The 27,790-nt window shown below is 43.1% G+C and overlaps 1 protein-coding gene across 4 annotated transcripts in view; it reads right to left on the reverse strand.

The window, feature by feature from the left end:
- Positions 1-27,790, reverse strand: part of AFAP1 (actin filament associated protein 1) — a 224,159-nt gene that overhangs the window by 90,264 nt on the left and 106,105 nt on the right. For all 4 annotated transcript variants that reach the window (XM_073610727.1, XM_073610710.1, XM_073610719.1 and 1 more), the window contains exons 4-6: positions 12,956-13,064; positions 8,734-8,945; positions 7,928-8,107 (exon numbers count right to left, since the gene is read on the reverse strand). In XM_073610727.1, coding sequence (XP_073466828.1) covers positions 7,928-8,107; positions 8,734-8,945; positions 12,956-13,064 — 501 coding nt within the window. The remainder of the gene's footprint in view (positions 1-7,927; positions 8,108-8,733; positions 8,946-12,955; positions 13,065-27,790) is intronic.

Genomic DNA, 27,790 nt, shown 5'->3' on the forward strand with positions numbered 1-27,790 from the left:
TTTATTCATTTTTTTTTCTATTGGTTGCACTAGGACTTTTCATTTTTCAACCTGAATACCTATCTAACTGGAGCTTATTCAAAAACAGGCTGTCCCATTTACATATAAAATGTTCCTGTCTGACAGGAGTGTACAGGAACTTTTACAATACAAATCTCCTTTCAAAACATACGTTTTCTACTGTAAAAAACTTTAGATTTGCGTGCCACAAAATTGTAATTTATTTCAAAATAAATCTAATTTATAGAGCGTTTTATAGGGTTATACATTACATTTTTTTATATCTACAGCTGCTGCAGGCAGAAGCTAGCCCTTTGTCACTTCATCTCCTAGAGAGCGGATCAATGTTCAGATATCATAAAGCTGTCTCAGTGGTAACCTTTGCCGCTTTCCAATTGCGAAGGTCCCCGGAATTCAGCACAGTAACACTCGGCCAGCAACAAGTGCCAGAACGAGATTTTCAAGAGTTTCCCCTCCTTGTTCTGTAGCTTGCTGCAGGTTTATGAAGTAATAGGTTTCATAAAATGTGCAGTCTCGTCCAAACTGGGCTCATATGGAGATTTCACGCATTAATGTGTTGTAGTTGGAAATGTAACTTGAAAGTATTACATGAAATATAGTTCAGTGAGCCAAGCTAGAAAGTCAAAAATTGCTTGAGCTCTACTCACAAAAAGGAGAGGAGAGGAAAAAAAAACAGGGCCTCTTGAATTACTAGCTGGATGAATGAATTGTATTTGGTTAAGACCTCTAGCACATAAGCGCCAAGCAGAAGCACTTCTCAATGTTGATGAATATGAACAGCGTTCAGCTGAAAAGTTTAAAGCAGCCTTTCTCAACCGTTTTACCCCAGAGGAACCCCGAAAATAAATTTTGATGTCTTGGGGAACCCCTACTAAAACCAATTCATTCTGATCCAATGGGAAAAATGCCCCTTATACCGGTAATCAGTAGGAAGAACGCCACCCTAAAGACAACTAAAAGAGATCATTGATGTCATGCAGCTGGCTTAGCCAAGTAGTGTTGGCACTGGAACTATGCAGGCACAATCAAATGGGAGGTCTATCAGTCACAACCCAAGGAACCCCTGGTAACCTCTTGAGAAGTCCTAGGTTTCCACCCTAGTTGAGAATAGCTGGTTTAAAGTCCAATCCCAGCCAAAGCTTTTTATTTCATTTTAGATTAGAGTGGAGAAGGGTTGGAGCCTTTGCCTGGTTTCTAATGATATTTGTGTCCCTATTGCCAAGATTTCCCTTCATTTCCTCTAAGAAGAGGATAAGAAATTGCGCATACGGGAACACAGACAAGAACGTATTTATATAAGAGTGAGGAAGGGTAAGAACAATAATTTTATCACTTTCTGTGCTTTTCTTTTCCAGTGACAAATGTACCAATATTTAGACCCCTTTCACACAGGGGCCGCAGCCGCGTTCGTGGTAAAGCACTGCCCAACCCCAAAAAAGGGATTAAAAACTCCTGTTTTGTGGCGTTTTCATTCATTCCAATGGGCAGGGCGTTTTGGGAACGCTAAATACAGCGCTCCCAACCCGCCCCAAAGATGCTGCTTGCAGGACTTTTCCTAAGATCCCGCAAGCGCACCGCCCGAGTGTGAAAAGTCACACTGGAATTAATGGGAATACTCCAATGAAGACTCTTGTTATGGTGACTGCTTTCATGAGTGGATTTCCCTGACACTGAAAAAACTTCCTCTCATTTCCTGTAGAGTCTACAGGACAGGACATGAAGGGAATCTCTCTAAGGAGACCCATGGGGGCAACTCTTTCTGACACTATCCAAAGCTAAAAAAAAAAAAAAAAAATCTGGATTTAGTCTTTAATACAGAATGGTATAGTATAAGAAACACTGGCCGTTCCAGGTGCACTACTTTTCCTATGAAGAATGATGCAAAATGTCTATTGATCTTACACCATATTACAGGGTTTTTATCAAGGCACAATTAAATCACTGGGTCATAATGCAGTGAATGAGAAATTCACCAAACATTAATTGCAGGTTAATCAATAGACATCCACCAGGAAGATATCCCCACAGTAAGGCCCCTTTCACACTGGGGCGGTAGGGGGCGTCGGCGGTAAAACAGCGCTATATTTAGCGCTGTTTTACCGCGGTATTCGGCCGCTAGCGGTGCGGTTTTAACCCCCCGCTGGCGGACAAAAAAGGGTTAAAACCCCTTGTATAGCGCGGCAATAGCCGCGGTATTACTGCGGTATAGCCGCGCTGTCCCATTGATTTCAATGGGCAGGAGCGGTTTAGGAGCGGTGAATACACCGCTTCTTCACCACTCCAAAGAAGCGGCTGACAGGAGATTTTTTCTTCTCCTGCCAGCGCACCGCTTCAGTGTGAAAGCCTGAGGGCTTTCACACTGAACAAACAGCGGAGGCTGTTTAGGGGCGGTTTGCAGGCGTTATTTTTAGTGCAATAACGCCTGCAAACCGCCCCAGTGTGAAAGGGGTCTTAATGTTTGGTGAGCACTGTATTCACTGCTTTATAAATATTTCCCCCAATTGTCTATTTATTGGAAAAATGTATTTGTATTTCTGAGCTAGCATATCCTAAGCCTTTATAGAGTTTAGGCATTCATTTAGTTCAATCTTAGTTTACTGTATCAAAAATGTGAATACAAACAAATAACCATTATGAATAAGGGTATAAAGCAGATAGCAAGTGTGTACCAAGATCTTCAAAGTAAAGAAAGATTCAAAATAACATGAACACTTATAAGGTATAAAGTGACTACCTAAGTACTGTATTGACATGTTGGATAATAGCAGAGTAGAGATCATTAGACAAAAAGTGCAAATCTTCTAATATTCAGATCTGAAAAGAAAAATTATGAGTATGCTGTAAGGATCACTGTGAAGTAATACACATCTTTGACAATTTTTCACTACAGAGAGAAAAGGAATCAGATATAAAGAGTACAAAGAATGCAAGATAGTGTAGAGGAGCAATGATTTTAGGGAGAGAGGTCATGTTTATGACAAGGCCCGGGGAGGTGGACGCTGAAACTCCCTTGGCCCAAGTAAGAAACTCAGAGGAGTAGCGGAACGTAGACCACGAGGTCCAGGTTAACGGAAACTGCTCTTCCTTGCCTGCTTCTTGAGCCAACAGACATTCAAGGTATCTGATAGAGGTTACCTGCATGGCCTACTCCCCAAGAGAAGGCATTCTGGTCAATTTCCAATGACGGAGAATGTCTCTTTTAATGGATTTAAAGGGTCCAGGGAATATCGACAGGAGGGCTACTTCAGACGAGGCTTGAATAGAGGTCGCCATCAATTTACAGTCTAGGTCAAAGATATGTTGCCAGAAAGACCTAATGAGGGGGCATTCCCACCATATATGGAGACTAGTGCCTGCAAAATTCAGGTGTTGAATGGTTGAAGACAGATGGGAAACACCTTAAACCCTGTTTCTTGATGTTTGGTAGCTAGGGAAAGTTTAAGGACTAGGGTAAAACATTTTAGCCAATCAGATGGGGGAATAGAATGATGAAGCTCAGATTGCCAAACCTGCGCATGGGGGGGGGTAGATTGAGCGAAGATACCGACAAAAGCAGAGAGTACAATTGATAGACTACATGTAACGAAGGATCGTCCTGCAAGAGCAGAGCTTCAAACTCTGATGGTTTAGCTTGTACAACTGCAAGGAAGGCATTCATTTATTTAAAGGAGTTGTACAGTCAGAAGGTTTTTTTATCTTAATGCATTCTATGCATTAAGAGTAAATAAAAGCCTTCTGTGTGCAGAAGCCCCCCTGATACTTATCTGAGGTCCCTCTCTCTCCAGCGATGTCCACAAGTGTCTCAGCCCTCCGAGATTCTCCCTCCTGTTTGGCTGAGACACAGCAGCGGTCAAAGTCAGCTAGACAATCAGAAGAGAGAGAGGGCGGGTCAGGGCTCTGAATGGACACAGGGAGCTGTGACTCGGCTTGGGTGCCCCCATAGCAAGCTGCTTGCTATGGGGGCACTGAACAGGAGGGAGGGGCCAGGATCACAGAAGAGGGACCCGAGGAGGATATGGGCTGCTCTGTGCAAATCCACTGCACAGAGCAGGTAAGTATAACATGTTTGTTATTTTTATAGGGAAAAAAAAACGAGACTTTACAATCACTTTAAAGAGGAACTTCAGTTTGTTTTTTCTTTTTTTAAAGTCAGCAGCTACAAATACTGTAGCTGCTGACTTTTAAAATCAGATATCTACTAATGCCTGGGGTTCAGCATTGTCTTACTGCTGTGGGTCCCCAGTTCCACCACCTTGGCTACAGGAGCTGACTGTGACTTTCTGAGGAACCACAGCAGCTCCCTACTGCGCATGTGCGGACTCGTTGGGTGCTTTGTGAATGGCCCAGCAAACTTCTGTAACATGGAGTGTGTCCCAAGAGTCTGTAGGAGGGGATGGGGCATGGGTTTGAAGAAGTGGGAGTGGATACTGATAAAAATCAGTATACCCCCCCCCCAAAATAAAACCTGCACAGGCTGGGGGGAGGGAGCGAACCAGCGAGACTTCACTTTTTGAATGTTTTAGTTCCGCTTTAACATCAGTCAATACAAGACAAGTCAGCTAGGGCCAATTTGGCCAAAAGGCAATTTATCAGCTAGCAGACTATTCAACTATGGAGGAGAATGGTGCATACATAGAAACCCACACAAAGACTAGGGAGGACAATACAATTCTATGTAGATAAAGCCTTGGTAGAAGTTAAGCCATAAAGCCAGTGCAGTAAGAGGGCTAAATGATAGCTACAAGTGTACTTGGTGGTATGCTGGTAACTAGTACTGACACCAACTGAGCCTAAAACATTCCATTCTGCATTAAGCCCGGGTTCACACCTATGCGAATTAGAGGTGCGTTTCCGCACCTCTAATTCGCATAGCAGGAGAATGTGACTGGCTCCCTATGGAGCCAGTTCACATATCTCTGGGGCGGCTGCGGTGCGCACTGCACAAAAACACTGTGCGTCTTTGGCTGCGTTTCAGGGCCGAATTCAGGCATAGAATCGGCCCTGATTCGTCCCTGAAACGGTGAACAGGGACGCACAGCGCTCCTGTGCGATCCGCAGCCCGTTGTGGTGTGAACCCGGGCTCAATGTCTTTTTGCACTGGTTGCATTTTCAGTTCTGTTTTATATACTCCACATTCCTGAATGTAGCATGAGTCTTAGAGGTATAAAATATGGGGACAGTAGAAAGAACGGAAAGAAATCCTCATTTATCAGAGGAAAGTTCTAAGCAGTCATGTTAAAGTTACACAAGAAGAATACCACCCCCCTTCAGTCTGACAAGTTTCAACATGAGACATTCAAACATGTGGGAAAGAGTTGTGAAGAGTCTGGAGTTCCAATGTGTAAGAAATGAAAAGATCCATTTTCCGTGGGTCACTCCGGGTACAAATAGACACAGAATGAAAAATGCTGACACAGAAAAAGGATGATACAAGCTGCTGGGTCACCATAAGACAGTAAAGTTTTTAGAATCAAATTTAAACGCTTATTTAAAAGAAAATAATAATAATATGGCTTATGCAAGAATCTGATAAGTCACTTTTCAAATAATTTAAATATAATAGTTTGTATTTGGTCCCCCTATTCACCAGTATTTACTGTGTTTGAGGATGGCCCTGGGCATCTGAGGTCCTGAGTCTCAGGTAGTTGTCCTGATGCTGATAATACTCGCTGTATCCAGAGGGTGGTAAACAGTAACACACAGCAGAGCACTGGAGGAATGTAAACTAGGGGACTAAGGGTTTAATATTGTGTTATATATATCGATTTAGGAGAAGGATGGGAGCATGTGTTATCAAAATGTGTTCAATCAGCTAAAACAGCATTACAGGGGCTTTTCATTATATACAGTACACTATTTTGTCAAAAGTATTGGGACGCCTGCCTTTACACACACACATGAACTTTAATGGCATCCCAGTCTAATGCCCCGTACACACGGTCGGATTTTCCGACGGAAAATGTGTGATAGGACCTTGTTGTCGGAAATTCCGATCGTGTGTAGGCTCATCACACATTTTCCATCGGATTTTCCGACACACAAAGTTTGAGAGCAGGCTATAAAATTTTCCGACAACAAAATCCGTTGTCGGAAATTCCGATCGTGTGTACACAAATCCGACGGACAAAGTGCCACGCATGCTCAGAATAAATAAATAGATGAAAGCTATTGGCCACTGCCCCGTTTATAGTCCCGACGTACGTGTTTTACGTCACCGCGTTCAGAACGATCGGATTTTCCGACAACTTTGTGTGACCGTGTGTATGCAAGACTAGTTTGAGCCAACATCCGTCAGAAAAAATCCTAGGATTTTGTTGTCGGAATGTCCGATCATGGTCTTACTGTGTGTACGGGGCATTAGTCTGTAGGGTTCAATATTGAGTTGGCCCACTCTTTGCAGCTATAATAACTTCAACTCTTCTGGGAAGGCTGTCCACAAGGTTTAGGAGTGTGTCTATGGGAATCTTTGACCATTCTCCCAGAAGCGCATTTGTGAGGTCAGGCACTGATGTTGGATGAGAAGGCCTGGTTCGCAGTCTCCGCTCTAATTCATCCCAAAGGTGTTCTATCGGGTTGAGGTCAGGACTCCACGTCTTTATGGACCAGTGCACAAACAAGGTCCATAAAAACATGGATGAGCAAGTTTGGGGTGGAGGAACTTGACTGGTATGCACAGAGTCTTGACCTCAACCTGCTAGAACACCTTTAGGATGAATTAGAGCGGAGACTGCTTGTTCACATCAGTGCCTGACCTCACAAATTCTCTGACACACTCCTAAACCTTGTGAACAGCCTTCCCAGAAGAGTTGAAGCTATTATAGCTGCAAAGGGTAGGCCAACTCAGTATTGAACCCTATGGACTAAAACTGAGATGCCATTAATGTTCACGTGTGTGTAGTCAGGCGTCCCAATACTTTTGGTAATATAGTGTGTGTAATATATATAAATATATATATATATATATATATATATATATATATATATATATATATATATATACACACACACATACACACAGTATCTCACAAAAGTGAGTACACCCCTCACATTTTTGTAAATATTTTATTATATCTTTTCATGTGACAACACTGAAGAAATGACACTTTGCTACAATGTAAAGTAGTGAGTGTACAGCTTGTATAACAGTGTAAATTTGTTGTCCCCTCAAAATAACACAATAGAGGGGGGTGGCTGGGGAGAGGGGGGCGGCGCCTGTGTGCCCTTATGGACGCACCGCCACTGGGTGTACTAACTTTTGTTGCCAGTGGTTTAGACATTAATGGCTGCGTGTTGAATTATTTGGAGGGGACAGCAAATTATTAAGACACTGTTATACAAGCTGTACACTGACTTTACATTGTAGCAAAGTGTAATTTCTTCAGTGTTGCCACATGAAAAGATATAATAAAATAATTACAAAAATGTGAGGGGTGTACTCACTTTTGTGAGATACTGTATACATACATAGACACACACACACACACATACAGAGTATATATATAGAGAGAAAGAGAGAGAGAGAGAGTGTTTGAGGCTAGCATGTTCTGAGCAATCTGCGCAGGTCTGTACCTTGTGATCGCTGGAATGACCAATCCAAGCAATGACAAGGTACAGAGCTGCTTGAATTGGCTCTGTACATTGGATCTTTGATCTAAGTCATTCACTGTCCAATGACAGATCAGATTACAGTCACTCACAGGCGCATTTGGTGCCCTTGAGTGTGTTTTCTGAGGTGACTTTTATAAACAACACTCCACAAATACGCATCGACCATACTTAAACGTAATACGGTAATGGTTAAGGACACCTTTTCTATTTAATAAGCCACATAGATTGTAGACAGTAAGTTATGCAGATCCACAAATCAAACCCTGTAAGACAGGCATGTAAGGAACATTCTACATACCCTCAACCATTGTTCAGCCTGTTCTTCACTTTGGACGGCAAGAACCAAGGCATCTGTCCCAAGATGGGTGATCTTTAGCTCATGCTTCTTCTTTTTACTGTCCTTTGGCACATAAGACACCGAGCAGCCATTCAACGACAGCTCCATCTGAGGTTGCTGGTCCTTGGAAGACTTGTAGCACTGGGAAAAATGATGTTACAGCTATCAATAAAGAAGACCATCGGCAAAACCGATCAAGAACCAGTATTGCTAATGTTAAGAGTGCTGGATAACTAAAGAGAACTGTCTGACACACACGCACACACACACACAGTATTCACTCTGTGTGGAGGCAGTTGTCTCTCTGGAGAGGTCTGACATGCCCCATGTTTAATCAGAACTAGAGCTCTCTAATCAGCAGGCAGCAAATGCAAACATATTTCTCTGCAGTAGGCTGGCAGGGGACAGGCTTTTCTACAAAGGGCTGTGACTACTTTCCAAGAGAAAATGCACAGTATTGTGTGCAAGACATATTGGTGTGTGGTGCTATTAAATCTAAATGGCACCTCAGTGCACCTTGCCAATGGACATGTGTTGCAGCAACAATGCATGTTAATGAGCATGCACTACTGCAGCGCAATAGCATGAATGGGAGGGCCTAAGATTTTTGTCTCAACTGTTGCTTTGATTCACCAGGAATTTAGTTGATTTAAACAGAAAATTCAAATAGGCTTTAAAAATTAAAGTATAACGTTTAGAGTATATTAAAGTGAAAGTAATTTAATATAACATTTTATGTGATTATTATAGCAGTAAAGCTAATTTACCATTAATTTGGTGTCTTTAATAACACACAGCAGCTTGGTCCACTGCCCAAATCTCTTCTTCCTCAGGAGAAATGCACAGATCTTCGCATCTTTCACCAAGTCCATTGACGCTTCCTCTGATGGCCACTGAAGTCTCTTTTTCTTCCCCTTTCCGTCTTCCTCCTCCTCATCATAAGATTCATATGAACTGCTCATAGCATCCGAGTCATAGTCTTTAATAAGATAAAAAAAAAATGAATTTGAAATAAAAAAAAAAATGAATGCTGCAAAATTTTTTTTGGCTGGAGTTTTACTTGAACAATTAACCCTTTTACCTTCTACTTTTGGGAGAGCCGTGATTTTGCTGTACAGTACCCGGCACTAAAAAAGTTTGCAAATGTGTGCACCCCATCTATGAAAACATAAGCTCCGTTTATTAATGTAATAATTTGTCAAGTGAGATTCATTTTCAGCTCCCATTGGTTGCCATTGTTGAAATCAAGCCTCCACATTTTTGACACGCGGAGGAGGGAAAGTCGCTACACAAAAGGTCTTTTTTTTGTTTCTTTAAGTACTTTTACATGTGTATTTACCCTCTCTGTAAACCATATAGGTTTGTTTTCTGCCCCATGGAGCAGTTGGCATTTGGGCAGGGTCACATTCAGCATTGTTAGGAATATAAGGACTCCAAGAACTGCAGGAATTTATCTGGAGACAACGTGAACAATCACCAGGCACCAATACTGTCATGTGTAGCTGGGGACTAAGGCTAGCCATACATTATACAATTTTCTTGTATAATTTTCCTTTAGATGCCCAAACTCGAAAACACTGCTAAACTGACCTAAACTGTTTTGAAAAGCTGCAGCTTAGGGGAGTTTAAAACGCTGATTTTCTCCTTTCAGGATAAACAGCATTTACAAGAAGCCAGTGTGTATGAAGCCTTATCCTTGTGTAAACTCCAAACCAAACGACTTGGAGCATACGCGGGACCTTTTCTTTTCATTACATTGACCAAAAAAGAGGGCAGAGGAGTGAAGATAAGCTGCAAAAAAGAATGTAGCCGTTAAAGCAATGCTAGAATAAAAACCTGAAAAAAGGGGTCCTTCTAACTCTTAGCCAGGATTCCATAGAAACCTGAAGGGTTCCTTCAGAGGTTTCTTGAGGTTCCTTTAACCTCCCATTTCATTGTGCCTGCATAGTTTCGGAACCAGCTGCATTAGACCAATGCTCTTTTCACCTGCCTTTCCAAGCCTCCAAGGTAGGGGGCATTTTTCCCACTAATCTCCAATGAATTGGCTTTAGCAGGGGTCCCCTAGGACCTAAAAACAATTTTAAGGGTTCTTCTGAAGGTTGAGAAAGAATGTTCCTGAAGACAACACTTCATATTTGTTCTGCTGATCTTCAACCTTGGGGAGCTAAGCTTTTGAAGAATCTTCACAAATTGTTGGATGCCTGGCCCCCCCGCTCGGCCTGCAAACACTTATGTCCCTAATGTGTTGTGTAGTGATGTAGGGCTAATGGAAACAACTCAGAGGGGGACCAGGCATCTGACTCACCAGAAGTTCTGGATGTTAAGGATTGAACAGTTCAGTATTAAGGCCCATACATTAAACATTTTTTTTTCGTTTACTCAGCAGGTTGAATGAAAAAAAGAATGTGCCAATTCTTCCATCCACGCATTCGAGGTGAATGGGGGAATCACTTCTGCTGACCTCTTGCGTTCTCAGGGCGGGCCTTTGCCACCGTCCACCGTCAGAACACAATGATCATTGTCAGGTATATGGTTGTTCATGAAAAACCCAACAGGGTGATCATACAGAGGTCGATCAATAGATTGACTTTTGTACAACCAGGATGCCCATACATGCATTGAAATTCGGCTGGTTCCTGTTGAACTGGCCACATTTTTGATCCATGTTTGGCCAGCATGTCTTTTCTTTACAAGGGGATCTTATTTTCAAGTTTTTATCATAGGGACAGAGTCGCTTTAGGTGAACATTTTGCATAGCCCTGCACAGGTTCACTTTAAACCTATCCTTTACTTTCCTTCGGCTTCATCTTTTACACAAACAAGGCCTAAAGCCTGGGCCAAGCCCTCAGCTGAAAGTCTTGGCTTCTTGGTCAAATAAATCATCTTTATGTTGATCTAACAAGCAATATCACAAGATGGAAGACATCCAGCTCAGTCCTATAACAAGCAATACAGATTAAACGCTCCATCCATGCTGGTACCAAACTGTGAATAATGTTCTAGGCCTGTGGAGAGAAAGCACTCATATATTTCTCTGTTTGCTTTCTAGAAGAATGACCCAATCCTTTGGCTCACGCCAAAAATTAAACTGAAAAATCTAATCGTGTTCTGGTTCCTTCCCCTTCCCGTGCTATAGATTTTCTCTTTCTTTCGGGGACAATTTGTTTTACAGCAACATCAACAAAACGACAAAAAAAAAAATCATCTTTTTTTTATCAGTATGGTATTTTGGAGGCGAAAAGGCCATGCTTCACTGTGGTAGAACAAGCTGCGCAATCTTTTTTGCTAAGCCCCGAGAGAATTAGAAGGAGAGACGCCAAAAACATCACAGGGAGGAGGAGAGAATAGCCACTCCAGTCCTGGATTGCATTAACGCTGTCAAGAACTGAGGTCAAAGGGGCTCTGTAGCTGCCAGCATTAACCTACTTTCTCTCCTTCTCCAATGTTCCTTCTAAAATACTGCCTCCAAAGATGAACATTAAAGGAATACTCTAAACAAAAACATACAACGTATAAACTGATTCAGCCAACTTAAGTGGCTCCAATATTCATCTCAGAGGCCATTCATGCCACAGTGCACTGCAATGCGTTAACTTTTTTAAAGTTCTCAGTAGTACTGGTATTGCTATTGCAATGCTATACAGTAGATTGAAACATATTCTCCCCCCCCCCCAAAAAAAAGAAACATGTCCTACCTTTTTTCAGGGCATACCACGCAGTGCTCTGAACTGAACTGAAATAATAGGACTTAAGGCAAGTTGCCTTGTTCTTCCATTCATATTGCCTGCATTGTCTTAATGCTTTCCTTGCATTAAGGTCAAAAATGTTTAGGTGTCAGCATCGCCCCCTCAGCCCCCCTATACTTACCTGAGACCCCTTTCGATCCAGCACCGTGCAAGTCTGCAGATTGTTTCTTCCCTCACTTCCAGGTCTCGCTGGCTTTGCTGGGGTACGGGGAGCCATGGGCTCCCAGTGCTGTCAATCAAAGCCAGTGACAAGGGGTGCAGGGGGGGGGGGGCACGAGTCCCACTGTCTGTGTCAATGGACGCAGCAGAGGGCTCGCACAAGTGCCCCCATGGGAAGCGGCTTCCCATGTGAGCACTGGACAGAGAGGAGGGGACAGAAGCGTCGTTGGGGGACCCGAAAAGAGGAGGTACCTGCCCGCTCTGTGCGAATCCATTGCACAGAGTAGGTAAGTATAGACATGTTTGTTATTTTTTTTAAATCTACCTTTACAAACCCTTTAAGCTGGCAGGAATGACTAAATGAATGAAATTACTCTCTAAGTTAATTCTCATTAGAATTGTGCAGCATAGGTCTTTTTCAGAAGTAGGCCGCACCGTAAGATGCAAACACTTTAATTAATATACAGGATTTATATAGCGCCAACCAGGAACCCTGGTTGGCGCACTACAACCAACCAGGGTTCCCCAGAGGTTGCTAGAAGTTCCTTGAGCCATGAGCAATTTATGCTCCTCAGATAAGTTCCCGCTGACACTGCTGATCTTTTTAGTGATCTGTAAGGAGGTAATTCTTCCCACTGACCACAAGTGTAAGGAGCATTCTTCTCACTGACCAACACACTAACGTATCACGACTTGTAGATATAGCCATTTTTAGCAGGGGTTCCCTGAGATGGGAAATTTATTTCAAGGGTTCCTCTGTGTTGAAAGGGTTGACAAAGGCTGTCCTAGACATAAAAGGAATTGCATCTCTTGTGAGGACCCCCAATTTTGAACAGCAGAATTATTGAACTGAAGGTGAGGACACAACAAATGAAAGTATGAAAAGCACAGTGAAATAAAAGCAACATATACTGTATGTTTGAAGTAGACACTATATAAGCCAATCAGGGTTCATCTTATAATGGCCTGACTGCACTAAACTGCTGAAATTGGTATGTTGGAGGTTAATGCAGCAGATTGTTCTTCACACCAAGTTATTGTCTATTTTAGTTTGATCCCACTTTAACTGGAACGGACAACTCACTGGAGGTGATGTACTCTGGAGCTTTTCCAGGGCCGAGGGGTACAGCTTCTTCATAATACCCTTCTGGAAGTGATGATGTTGGTAATGGCGGAGGCCCGTTGTCTGGAGGCTAAAAAAAAAAAATAGTAATAGTTGTTAACAATGTAAGTCAGATTAAAAAAAAAGTCCATCTAGTTCAACCAATGAAGAAAAAAAAAATATACAATCCCATATACACAATCCTATACCCACAGTTGACCAACAAAGCATGCTCCAATTTGCCCCAGCTGGGAAAAATTTCCTTTCTGATCCCCAAATATATTCCCCTGGATATTCCCTGAATCAACTTTACCTATAAATGTTAGTACCCAACATTACACAATATCTACAGTATAATAATTAGCCCCATAGAAGAGCATAGAAATCTGTAGGTCTGTGGGTCCATGACAGAGCCCCGAAATCTGGGCATACTCATTTGACCAATCTTGACTTTGATCTGACTATAGCCTCACTCCTTGATGATTTTATCAGCCATTGGAAAGACATGCTGATGTGCTATCATTGCATTGCGCCATTGGGTATATGTCTGTCTTTACTGGCCAGTAGTCCTTAGGGGAAGAGATGTGTATTAAGGAGCTCTGAGTTGCAGTAAAGTCAAAGCGGAGCTCCACCCAAAAGGGTAAGCTGTGCTTGTTTGCCCCCCCCCCCCCCCCCCCCCCCGATGCCAGATTTGGCACTTTTAGGGGGGTTTGAAAGGTAACCGCTCCCACTTCCGGCTGATCTTGCCACGAAGAACTCACCTGGCAGTTAGGCCCAACTCCTCCTTCACCCGCCGCTGGGCCATTCACAAAGCGCATGCACGGTAGGGTGAAGACACTGCTGGATCCCTGGACAGGTAAGTGTCCTAATACAGTATTTGTAGCTGCTAACTTTACATTGTTTCTGAAGGTGCCTGGAGCTCTGCTTTAAGGCTTTCTAACTAAGCAGAGATATCTGAGGATCCCAGGAACTAAGATGACTGACATTAAAATTTGAATCATGATCGTAAGTTGTTGCATTTCTACTCTTTGATGACAATGCAGGAGAAGATCGATTTCTTCTGCTGCTGGTCAGAAACACTTACAGGTCTCCTTCCCACCCCACCCTGTGACTGGACAGAGAGAAAGAAGCAGCAAACTGATGATCTAACCTCTGTCATATTGCTCTCTTCTCATTTTCCTTGCACTGCAGCACAACTGACTGGCACCTTGTGCTGCTTCTCCTTCTCACAGTCTGAGCTCTGCTGTGCAATGCACTAGAAGAGGCTGATACAAAGTCAAATGCAAGTACTTACACTGCTTGCAGATGATCCTTTCACTTGACTGCAGCAGGGTGGAATCCACATTCATAAAACTATGTTGCTGTGTAGACCTCCAACATACAAGTCTGTCCCTGTTCAAATTCATATTTGACCACTGAACCAGATATACAAGGGATGTACCAAAAGTAATGCAAACTGGGCAAAACTTTTTATTCACTTACACACAGTGCCTTGAAAAAGTATTCACACCCCTTGAAATTTTCCACATTTTGACCCCTTTCACACTGAGGCGCTTTTCAGGCGTCTTATGCCGTGTACACACGACCGGACTTTTGGTCGGACTGAACTCTGAAGAACTTTTCGACGGAGTTCCAACGAAACGGACTTGCCTAGACATGATCACACCAAAGTCCTTGCGTCCTTTTTTGTCCATCGGACTAGCATACAGACGAACGGATTTTTCAATCGGACTCGAGTCCGTCGGAAAGATTTGAAACATGTTCTATTTGTAAAGTCTGACAGATTTTTCAAAAGAAAAGGTCCAATGAAGCCCACACACGATCGAATTGTCCAACAGATTCATTCCGTCGGACCAGTTCGGTCGAAATGTCCGGTCGTGTGTACACGGCATTAGACTGCATTCACACCTGAGCATTTTCAGCTCGTAAGACACTCGTAAAATGCCCCAAAAAACGCCCAACAAGCAAAATCTCATTTATTAAAATGGCCCCTGTTCACATCTGAGCGTTTTGTAGCCTGAAGCATTTTTCTGCTTTTTACAATGGTGATCTTTTGACCTGTGCAAAACCGCTGCAAAAAATGTGGTAAAAACGTGCAACTTTCTGCCTGAAAACAAAATGCTCAAGTGTGAATGCAGCCTTAGCGCTAAAAATAGCGTCTGAAAGGCGCCTCTCATGCCTCCCCAGTGTGAAAGCCCAAATGCTTTCACACTGGGGTGGTACGCTTGCAGGACGGGAAAAAAAGTCCTGCAAGCAGCATCTTTGAGGCGGTGTGGGAGCTCCTCCACCACTCCTGCCTATTGAAATGAAAAGGCAGCGCTGCAAAGCAGTTTGGCAGCGCTGCAAAATGGGCGTTATTAACCCTTTCCTCGGCCGCTAGCCGGGGTTAAAGGTGCCCTGCTAGCGGCCGAAAAGCGCAGCTAAAACAGCTGTAAAGCCCTGCTAAAACTTGCGGCACTTTACCACTAACGCCTGCACCACCCCAGTGTGAAAGGGGTCTTTGTCATGTTACAACCAAAAACATAAATGTATTTTATTGGGATTTGATGTGATAGACCAACACAAAGTGGGGCATAATTGTGAAGTGGAAGGAAAATGATAAATGGTTTTCAAATTTGTTTACAAATAAATATGTGAAAAGTGTGGCGTGCATTTGTATTCAGCCACCTGAGTCAATACTTTGTAGAACCGTATTTCTCTGCAATTACAGCTACAAGTCTTTTTGGGGATGTCTCTGCCATCTTTGCACATCTAGAGAGTGACATTTTTGCCCATTATTCTTTGCAAAATAGCTCAAGCTCTGTCAGATTGTATGGAGAGTGTCTGTGAACACCAATTTTCAAGTCTTGCCACAGATTCTCAACTGGATTAAGGTCTGGACTTTGACTGGGCCATTCTAAACACATGAATATGCTTTGATCTAAACCATTCCATTGTAGCTCTAGCTGTATGTTTAGGGTTGTTGTCCTGCTGGAAGGTGAACCTCCGCCCCAGTCTCAAGTCTTTTGCAGACTCTAACAGGTTTTCTTCTAAGATTGCCCTGTATTTGGCTCCATCCATCTTCCTATCAACTCTGACCAGCTTCCCTGTCCCTACTGAAGAAAAGCATCCCCACAACATTATGCTGCCACCACCATGTTTCACAGTGGGGATGGTGTATTCAGGGTAATGTGCAATGTTAGTTTTTTGCCACACATGGCGTTTTGCTTTTATGCCAAAAGGTTCAATTTTAGTCTTATCTGACCAGAGTACCTTCTTCCACATGTTTTCTGTGTCCCCCACATAGCTTTTCTTAAACTGCAAACGGGACTTCTTATGGCTTTCTTTCAACAATGACTTTCTTCTTACCACTCTTCTGTAAAGGTCAGATTTGTGGAGTGCAGGACTAATAGTTGTCCTGTGGACAGATTCTCCCACCTGAGCTGTGGATCTCTGCAGCTCCTCCAGAGTCACCATGGACCTCTTGATTGCTTCTCTGATTAATGCTCTCCTTGCCTGGCCTGTCAGTTTAGGTGGACGGCCATGTCTTGGTAGGTTTGCAGTTGTGCCATACTCTTTCCATTTTCGGATGATGGATTGAACAGTGCTCTGTGAGATGTTTAAAGCTTGGGATATTTTTTTATAACCTAACCTGCTTTAAACTTCTCCACAACTTTATCCCTGACCTGTCTGGTGTGTTTCTTGGCCTTCATAATGCTGTTTGTTCACTAAGGTTCTCTAACACAGTGATCATCAAACCTGTCCTCAGGACCCACTAACAGGCCAGGTTTGCAAGATAACTGAAATACATCACAGGTGATATCATTTGCTGTTCAGTGATTGCAGTATTCTAGTCTGCATCTCCCCAAGGTAATACTAAAACCTGGCCTGTTAGTGAGCCCTGAGGACAGGGTTGATGACCACTGTTCTAACAGACCTCTGAGGGCTTCACAGAACAGCTGTATTCATACTGAGATTAAATTACACACAGGTGGACTCTATTTGCCAACAAGTGGAAAATTTCAATGGGTATGAATACTTTTTCAAGGCACTGTAGGTTGCTCATATTTCATGTTGGTAGCATAACTCTTAAGCCTGGCACACATGTACTGAAATTCAGCCGGTTCAGCAGGAACCAGACAAATTTCGATTGTGTGTACCACTGTCTGTTCATAAATCATGCTGTAAAACCAACATTTGATCAGCGCTTACAGCCAATGGCTGCAAGTGCTAATCTGTGTATAATGATAGGAAGGGGCCAGAATAAAATAGAGCAACTGGAGAGATCCCTACATCAACATGGCTTGTGCTGATGGGAGGATCTGTCAGGTTTTTTTTTTCAATCCGCTAGTAGAACGAAAAAAACTCTGCGTGTATACCCTGCTTTACTCTTCTTATCGGAGATAAATAATGGATTCCAAGCAGAAGCAACATACCATCATTGAGTTCTTGATGAAGGAGGGGTGCAGGCAGTCTGACATCCACAGAAGGCTACGGAATGTTTACGGAGGTGGCACCATTGAAAAAAGCAATTACTTGTCATTGGTGACTCTTGTCAGTGGAGTTATCTCCAGAAACATTCTGTAGCCTTCTGTGGATGTTGGACAGCCTTCACCCCTACTTCATCAAAAGCTCGGTCATAGCACGTTGCTTCTGCTTGGAATCCATTAATTACCTGCAAAGAAAAAGAGGGAGGAAGAAGAATAGTTAGGCAGGGTTCACATATATGCAAATTGGATGCGTTTTACACCGCATTCAATTCGCATGACATGTAGATGTGTCTGGCTCTTAATAGAGCCGGTTCACACATGTCCAGGGCGGCCACGGTGCAGTTTGAAAAAAGGTTCTGTGCTTTATGGGTCCGGTTCAGGTGCAAATTGAGGCAAAAATTTGCACCTGAACCGGTGAACAGGAACGCACTGGACCGTGGACTGCAAACCACATCCGAACATATGTGAACCCAGCCTTACTCTACCAACATACGAAGTTTAAAAAACCTACAGTATGTAAGTTAATTAAAAAAAAAAAAAAAAAAAAAGGTTATGCCCACTTTTGCATTACTTTTGGTACAGCCCTCGTATCTAGATTCGATCAATGTGGCAGGCCATCATGAACCTTGGATTGGTTCACTCATCTCTACACAGTTGATAATCCCCCCAATTCTCCTTACAATTCACACTGATGCGATGCATCACTTTGCATGTGATTCATACAGGAATCGCACCGCATTCCTGTGCAAATCGCATGGGATTCTATGAGGTGCAATTAGAACCCATCTTGTATAGCGCAAATTGCACACCATCCGCATAAAAAGGGTACAGGCACTTTTTTTTTTTGCTGCACTAGAATTGGATCGCATGGGTGTTCATACCCATGCAATCTGATTTAAGCAAACTGCATTTAGGGTGTCATTAACGTTTGACACCCGGAGCAGATCACATGAGCACGGTGCGATTGCTTTGCGGGAAATGCTGCGATTCCTGTGCGCTTCCCGCATCTCATCCGTGTGAACCAAGCTAGAGCCTAGGTTCACATTGGAGCGGGTTAGAAATCAGCTGAATTTGCACGATTTCAACCCGGCAATGCAGTCCGACTTCAGGGGCGATTTGATAGACATCTGAGCGGGTTCCCTTTACAGATGTCTATACAAATCGCCCCCAAAGTCCTCAAAAGTAGTACTATAAGTACTTTTGGGAAAGTCGTGGACGGTGCTGTTGCCGGCAATAGCCGCCGATTTGGCATGCAATTTTACATGTCAAATCGCATGCCAAATCGCTTCAATGTGAACGTGGGCTAAAAGAGGACATCAGGCTTCAAGCTGACCCTTCCAGGTGCTCTTTCAATATTTCTAGGGAACGATGTTTCATAAGATAATACAACACACATTTTATAGATCAATCTGAAGCCAGAACCAGAAACACCATATCATGAAGGATTTGTAAAGCAATATTTTAAGTCAATCCCTCCTTGTTTTCTCCTAGGTGGAAGGAAAACAGAAAGCAAGGAAAGAGGGAAATGAAACACAAATGGCTCATGTCTGAGTCAGATACCTTTACAGTAATGGTAACTATCGGGCTGGGCTGAGCCGCTGTCTATGGCCAATGTCAACACAGATGGAATCAATTTACGATTGTACTAGCTGTTCTTTCATGCTGTCTAACAATGTTTCATTGCATGGGAGCTTGTCATGGAAAAGTCCATGTTTCCAGCAACGCTCTGTTTTTGTTCAAATAAAGTTGGACTAAGCAAAAGGAAAAGACCCAGAGGTGGGAAACCCCGAGCAATTCAGCAGTAATGCTAATTAAATACTTTAAACAAGAACACTAATAGGATGATTATATAGTATTTCTAAAACAATTAGTAGGATCACTAAATAAACCTAATGTTACCATTATCACGTGTAGTCCAGGATGTGACACCATAATGGACTCGGTGTCAGTGCCCAATTCCATCATCACTATAGCACCAAGAATACCAGCAGATCCAGAGCAGAAAAATGGAGGCTCCTATCTGCATTTTACTGGTGGAAGTTGTATCCGCTGGTTCAATATACTCAGATATGATATGCTGAGGAGTAGTAACCACCACATAGAAGTCCTAACCTAAATTCTTCCACATGTGCTTGACTGCTAGAAGCACAGCAATGTTTTAATAGGATATGACGTCATATGACATCCTTCAGAACAAGCCAATCATGCATGCCCCTGGGGGTGCGCGGCGATCGGTGGTGCGGTGTATTGCTCGGGCACACCGCATCTCTGATCATGGTAAAGAGCCTATGACATAGGCACTTTACCATGTGATCAGCTGTGTCCAATCCCAGCTGATCACAGTGTAACTAGAAAGTGCTGATTATCGGCATTCCTCTATTCACCTAGGGGGTGCGCAGCGCAGTGATCGGTGGTGCGGTGTATTGCTCGGGCACACCGCACCTCTGATCATGGTAAAGAGCCTATGACATAGGCACTTTACCATGTGATCAGCTGTGTCCAATCCCAGCTGATCACAGTGTAACTAGAAAGTGCTGGTTATCGGCATTCCTCTATTCACCTAGGGGGTGCGCATCGCAGCGATCGGTGGTGCGGTGTATTGCTCGGACACACCGCATCTCTGATCATGGTAAAGAGCCTATGATGTAGGCTCTTTACCATGTGATCAGCTGTGTCCAATCCCAGCTGATCACAGTGTAACTAGAAAGTGCTGGTTATCGACATTCCTCTATTCACGCAAACAGCGCATGAGTAGAGGAGAGCCAAAAAGCAGCTTTCCTGACAGGGGGGGGGCTGCACTGATAATCAGTGCAATGATTTTCAGTGCAGCCCCATCAGCAACACCTGCCAGTGCCCACCACTGGTGCCTTTCTGTGCCCATTAGTGATGCCTGTCAGTGCCATCTATCAGTGCAGCCCATCATTGCCGCCCATCAGTGCACATCATTGCACCCTATCAGTGCAAATTAGTGCTGCATATTAGTGCCGCCTCATCAGTGCACATATGTTTAGCAACAAATTAAAAAAACTCAGTGGTGATTTAATACCAGCAAAAGAAAGCTCTATCTGTCAAAAATTTTGTTTGGGTACGGCATTGCATGACTGCACAATTGTCTTTCAAAATGTGACAGTGCTGAAAGCTGAAAATTGGTCTGGGCAGGAGGAGGGTGAAAGTGCCCGGTACTGAAGTGGTTAAAAAGCAATTGCAGGCAACAAGTGAAAACACTGCTACAACAAGCTACTAATTCTGCCCAGTAAAGATGGCAACTGTGCAGAAGGCATAATGTTTATCTATTTATCTTTATCAGAATTCTCTGTCATCCCCCACAAAATAAAAATATTACCCCATACGGTAAAACAGGAGGACAGTAGGAGTGTACTTCCCTCAAGTATCTACTGTGCCACTTTCTCTTTCTGCTTACTGCACCACCTACCTATCAAACATTCAAGGTAGATCACTCTCTGATTGGTAGTTAAAGGAAACCTCTCAATACCGACATATTTTACTGTGTGTTAAAGGCAGCAAGCAGAGTGTTGTTCCAGCATCACCAGCAGGTGTGTTCCAGGATCACCAGATTACAGTGTAAAGGAATAGTAAAGTACAACAATGCCTGGATAAAAAAAAAAAAAAAACTATTCCTCAGGTAGGCAGTGCTTCTTGTATGTACAGTATCTGCAGGTATAATTTGCAATTACTCCCCAAAAACATCTGTAACTGTACAGTTTCCCTTTAAAATCCTCCCACTCGTACATTTAAGTCCAATACCCTGTACACATGATAGGATTTTCCGACAACAAATGTTGGATGTGAGCTTGTCAGAAAGTCTGACCGTGTGTATCCTTCATAGAACATTTGTTGTCGGAATTTCCACCAACAAATGTTTGAAAGCAGGTTCTCAAATTTTCCAACAACAAAACTTGTTGTCGGAAATTCCGAGTGTGTGTACATAAGTCCAACGCACAAAAGTCCACGCCTGCTCGGAATCAAGCAGAACAGCCGCACTGGCTATTGAACTTCATTTTTCTCGGCTCGTCGTACGTGTTGTACATCACCGCGTTCTTGAAGTTCGGAATTTCCGACAACATTTGTATGACCGTTTGTATGCAAGACAAGTTTGAGCCAACATCCTTCGGAAAAAAATCTGTTGGAAAATCCTATCGTGTGTACAGGGCATTACACTTACTTTTCCACGCTTCTGAGATCTTCCCTGTGTGGGCCACTGGGAGCCACAATGCCCTCATTTCAGAGGCCTACCGGCTGTGTTCCACCTGGACCACAATCTACTGAGACGATTAATGGGAAACTTTTCCATAGGAAAAAATGGAGCTTTGGGGGTTGGGTATGGTTAACTTTCAAGGGATAAGGATACTAAATGTACCACTATTCTTTAGCAGCTGTAAAGCTGGAAAAAAAATAAAAAAAATTTGCACCTGCTTTGGTACTTTCCAAAAATAATATGTTTCAAGGTTTCCCTCTAATAAATGAAAGGTCAAGTAAAATCCCATTTTCGTCATTAGCAACCACAGTACCAGGTTTTTTCTATCTGTCATCCAGAAATGAAAGCCCATTTGGCTGGCTGATGTTTGCTGTCAGCAGCCTTGTGTGAATCCCTGGATCACACCTTCCATTTTTCTGGCTGTCATTAACACACGAGAATCTCAGGCCGCACAGACATGGATGCGGCATGAAGATTTGCTTCAGTTCTGTAAAGAACATACCCGTGGGAATTTTCGTCATGGGAAAAGGCAGTAGCAGGTTACTAAAAAAACACTGAGGATAGCAGAAACAAATTAAAGGAAGTTGCCTGAAAAGTGTTACAATGACAGGGATCCATACCGGTTTAGATGTTTGCAGGTCATCGATCCATTTCTTTGGTGGTTCCACCATCGATAAGCAAGCAAGATGTACAGTATATTTATTAGTGCACTAGCCTTGCAGCACTAAGGTTCTGTTCTAAATTGCCACTGCTGATAAGATTGTAGGGAATTTGCTATATCTTTCGTTTTTGTGTGTACTTTATCCAGCTATTCAGGTTTCCTCCCATAATTCACAAAACATACTGATCTGACTGAGGTGACTTCCATCCAAAACTGACCTCACAGGGTGCAGGTCTCCACGATGGAATTCAGCCACCCATAGATGTATTGAGTCCCAGCAGGTTAAACAGGGACTGGCAGAGACTCGATCCATCTACTATATGAGCAGCAGGATTATACCCAAGTTGATCAATTGATTGACTTGGATACAACCAGCCTGTCGGATTCTTTACACGTGATTACTGTCGGTGGCCATAGACGCTAGCAGTAATCAATACGCTCTGCTGGCCTGAAAGGTTCAACATCCCCCTCCCTTCAAGCAGAATACAATGGCACTGCAGGAGGGGTTCCCCAACAATGACTGTGTTGATAGGAGAAATCAAGTGATTTTCTTTCCTTCCACCCATGTCAGATTGGCATTCATCAACCATACATTACTGCAAACCAGAATATTCCCCTCCACAATCTAAATTATTACCTTGGTCTATTATGCCCTGTATTGTTACCATAATGCTAACTTTCCCAGTATATGCACCTCACTACCAGCCAGTAACCAGCAGCATTTGTAGAACCCTACTGAGTAGTACCAAGATCCTATTGAGTAGTACCAAGATCCCACTGAGTAGTACCAAGATCCCACTGAGTAGTACCAAGATCCCACTGAGTAGTACCAAGATCCCACTGAGTAGTACCAAGATCCCACTGAGTAGTACCAAGATCCCACTGAGTAGTACCAAGATCCCACTGAGTAGTACCAAGATCCTATTGAGTAGTACCAAGATCCTATTGAGTAGTACCAAGATCCTATTGAGTAGTACCAAGCTCCTATTGAGTATTACCAGGATCCTATTGAGTAGTACCAGGATCCTACTGAGGAGTACCAAGATCCCACTGAGTAGTACCAAGATTCTATTGAGGAGTACCAGGATCCTACTGAGGAGTACCAGGATCCTACTGAGTAGTACCAAGATCCCACTGAGTAGTACCAAGATTCTATTGAGGAGTACCAGGATCCTACTGAGGAGTACCAGGATCCTACTGAGGAGTACCAGGATCCTACTGAGGAGTACCAGGATCCTACTGAGTAGTACCAGGATCCTATTGAGTAGTACCAGGATCCTACTGAGTAGTACCAAGATCCTATTGAGTAGTACCAGGATCCTATTGAGTAGTACCAGGATCCTACTGAGTAGTATCAAGATCCAGTTACTGCATCTCTGGACAGTTAATCCATCTTTGATTCACCAGGCCTATGTATAGACTTACTATTCATCCCTCTTTTTTAGTTCCAGATGAAGGTTTATCAGCTTCCCCTCAACCCTGGACACAAGTTTCTCCATCTCCCTTATTCATGCTGGTTATAGGCTTTATAAACCTAATTTACCCTTAAAGTGGTAATAAGCCCAAAAGAAAACATTTATTATATTGCAGCTTACCATTTCTTAGATGTGATGGCTGCATTCATTTTCTTTTTTAGGCTTCCTTTCTTTTAGTTTTACCTGGTGATCCAGGCCGTAAGTCTGTTTTTCAAAAGAACAAGCTCTCCAGCAGAATGTATCAGGTGATACAAACCATTTAACACTGGCAGGGTTGCTTACAATGATCAGCTTTTATTTATTAATGTAAAACCTTTACCCCCCCCCCAAAAAAAGCTTGGTCTATCTTGGCCTGATTGCTGTAACTGCTTATAAAGTATTATCTGGAGTCTGGCTTCGATTTGTAAATGTATTTAAATCTGCCAATACACACCCCTCCCCCCAGAAAGACAATGCTGCTGTCCAAAGGTGCCCCCCGTGCTCATTCATCCAGAGTGGGGGCTCTCTAATACAGGAGGTGTGTTACTGTCCAGATCACCAGGTGAAAACAGAGGGGAAAAAAGTGCTAATCACAAGCAGTGAGACATTTTCCCGATGCACGGCTACAGAGATCAGGAAATGTCTCGCTGCCTGTGATTAGCGCAGTGCAGTGCCGACTTCCTGACGGGCTCTGCACGTGGGCTGGGTTGCAGAACTATAAATCCCATGAGGCATAGCAAGACTCTGACAGCCACAAGCATGACACCTAGAGGTAGAGCATGATGGGACTTGTAGGTTTACAACAGCTGGAGGTCCGCTAATTGCATAGCTCTCTCTAATGCCCCGTACACACGGTCGGATTTTCCGACAGAAAATGTTCGTGGGGAGCTTGTTGTCAGAAATTCCGACCGTGTGTATCGGACATTTTCCATTGGAATTTCCGTCACACAAAATTTGAGATCTGGATCTCAAATTTTCCGACAACAAAATCCGTTGTCGTAAATTCCGAGCGTGTGTACACAATTCCAATTCCAATTCTTGCTCATCCAGGGGCTTATTAAGGTCACCATTCTTGAACTTCATTTTGACTTTCTAACCTGCTTGTTTGTTGGTAGTCAGTGACTCAAAGTGGTTGATTAACTAAAATTGGAGAGTGCAAAATCTGGTGCAGCTGTGCGTGGTGGCCAATCAGCTTCTAACTTACGCTTTGTTTAATTAAGTTTGGACAAAAAAAAACCTGGAGGCAGATTTGGTAAACACCGGTTTTAGTAAATCAACACAAAGCAGCCAGAATTTGTTTTTTAGAAGAAGGTCAACCGCGGCAGTTCCATACTGGACTTCTTATGAACTTCTTATGAACTATTTTTACAGTAACTATCCACATACACAGGGTCTGTTTACCCGTTGGCACCTTCGATCCTTGGATCCAAAGGATTTTGGGTCAACTGTATTTCAGATTACAACCCCAATTCCCAAAAAGCTGGGATCCTGTGTAAAATCTACATAAAAACAGGATGCAATGATTTGCAAATCTCATAAACCCATATTTTATTCACATTAGAAAACATATCAAATGTTTAAACTGAGAAAATGTACCAATTTTAAAGAACAAAAGGTCATTTAGAAATCGATGGCAGCAACAAGTCTCAAAGAAGTTGGGACAGGGCAACAAAAAGCTGTCAAAATAAGTGGTACTAACAAGGAGCTGGGGAAACATTTTGCAACGAATTAGGTTAATTGGCAACAGGTCAGTAATATGATTGGGTATAAAAAGAGCACCTTAGAGAGTCCGAGTGTCTCAAAAGTAAATGGACAGAGCTTCACCAATCTGTGAAAAGCTGCATCTAAAAACTGTCAAACAATTTCAGAATAATGCTCCTCAATGTAAAATTGCAAATACTTTAACCACTTGCCGCCCGCCCTATAGCAATATGACGGCGGCAAAGTGGTTTAGTTATCTTGATCGGATGTCATATGACGTGATCAGGATAACAAGCCGGCGTGCTCCCGCAGGGGCACGCAGCGCGGCGATCGGAGGTGCTGTGTGTCAGTCTGACACACCGCAACTCCGATCGTGGTATGGAGCCTCTGACAGAGGTTTCTTACCACATGATCAGCTGTGACCAATCACAGCTGATCATCGCGTGAACCAGGGAGCTTTCCTCGGTTCATGCTAACAGGGAGAGCCGATCGGCGGCTCTCCCGGTCGGGGGTGTGTGTCTGCGCTGATAATCAGAACATTGATTATCAGTGCAGCCCCCGTCAGATGTGCCAATCACCTGCCAGCGTGTGCCCCATATTAAACGCCTGCCAGTGCCCATAAGAGTGCCAATCAGTGCCCCATCAGTAATGCCTGTCAGTGCCCTTCAGATACCACTCAGTCATGCCTGTCAGTACCTCCTTATCAGTGCTGCCTATTCAGTGCCACCTATCTGTGCCCATCAGTGCTGCCTATCAGTGCAGTCAGTGCACGTGGCCACTCATTAAGATTAGAAGAAAAGATGTTTAACCTTAAACTACATAGAGGGTTATTTACTATAAGAGCGGCAAGGATGTGGAATTTCCTTCCACAGGCGGTGGTCTCAGCGGGGAGCATTGATAGTTTCAAAAAACTATTAGATAAGCACCTGAATGACCACAACATACAGGGATATACAATGTAATACTGACATATAATCACACACATAGGACTTGTGTCTTTTTTCAACCTCACTTCTATGTAACTATGACAGCGCTGAAAGATGAAAATTGTCCTGGACAGGAAGGTGGGAAAGTGCCCAGTATTGAAGTGGTTAAATATATCATCATCTACAGTACATAACATCATCAAAAGATTCCAAAAGTCTGGCGAAATCTCTGTGTGGAAGGGACAAGGCTGAAATGCAATATTGGATACCTGTAATCTTTGGGCTCTCTGTGATGTAAATACTTCCAAAAATCATTGTCTGTGAACACAGTTCACCGTGCCATCCAAAAATGCAAGTTAAAACTCTATCATGCAAAGAACAAGCCATATCTGAACATGATCCAGAAATGCAGTCATCTTCTTGGGGCCAAAGCTCTTTTAAAATGGTCTGTTGCAAAGTGCAAAACTGGTTTGTGGTGAGACGATTAAAAATTTGACATTTTTGGCAACCATGGGCACTGCATCCTCCAGACTAAAGAGAAGAGGGACCTTCCAGCTTGTTATCAGTGCCCAGTTGAAAAGTCTGTATCTTGTATGGAATGGACAGCTCGCACATCTGGAAAGGCACCATCAATGGTGAAAGAGATATTCAGGATTTAGAGCTGCACATGCTTCCATGACGTTTTCAGGGAAAGCCTTGCCCGTTTCAGCAGGACAATACTAAACCACCTACTACATCTATGATAACAGCAAGACTTCGTAGTAGAAGACCGTGTGCTTAACTGGCCTGCCGCAGTCCAGACTTTTCCCAAACTGAAAATATTTTGTGCATAATGAAACTAAAAATATGACACAGACGACATAGGATTTCTTGAGTAGTTAGAATCCTATTTTAGGCAAGAATGGGGCAATATTCCTCTCCCAAACTCCAGCAACTGGTCTCCTCAGTTTGCAGATGTTTACCGTGTTGTTTAAAGAAGAGGGGATGCTACACTGTGGTAGACATCGTCTTGTCCCAATTTTTTTGAGACATGTTGCTGCCATTATATTCAAAATTAACTTTGTTTTCTTAAAATGGTAAATTTTCTCATGACGTTTTGTATTTTCTATTGTGGATAAAATATGGGTGCATGAGACTTGTAAATCATTGCATTCTGTTTTTATGTAGATTTTACACAGCGCCCCAACTTTTTTTGGAATTGGGGTTGTATGGTTTTTAAGCTGTAGTTATATACACTATATTACTGGGCGGCACAGTGGTGTAGTGGATAGCACTCTCGCCTAGCAGTAAAAAGGGTCGCTGGTTCGAATACCAACCACGACACTACCTGCCTGGAGTTTGCATGTTCTCCCTGTGCCTGTGTGGGTTTACTCCCACACTCCAAAGACAT

This window comes from Aquarana catesbeiana, linkage group LG01 (genome assembly GCF_042186555.1).
Source record: "Aquarana catesbeiana isolate 2022-GZ linkage group LG01, ASM4218655v1, whole genome shotgun sequence".
Lineage (NCBI taxonomy): Eukaryota > Metazoa > Chordata > Amphibia > Anura > Ranidae > Aquarana > Aquarana catesbeiana.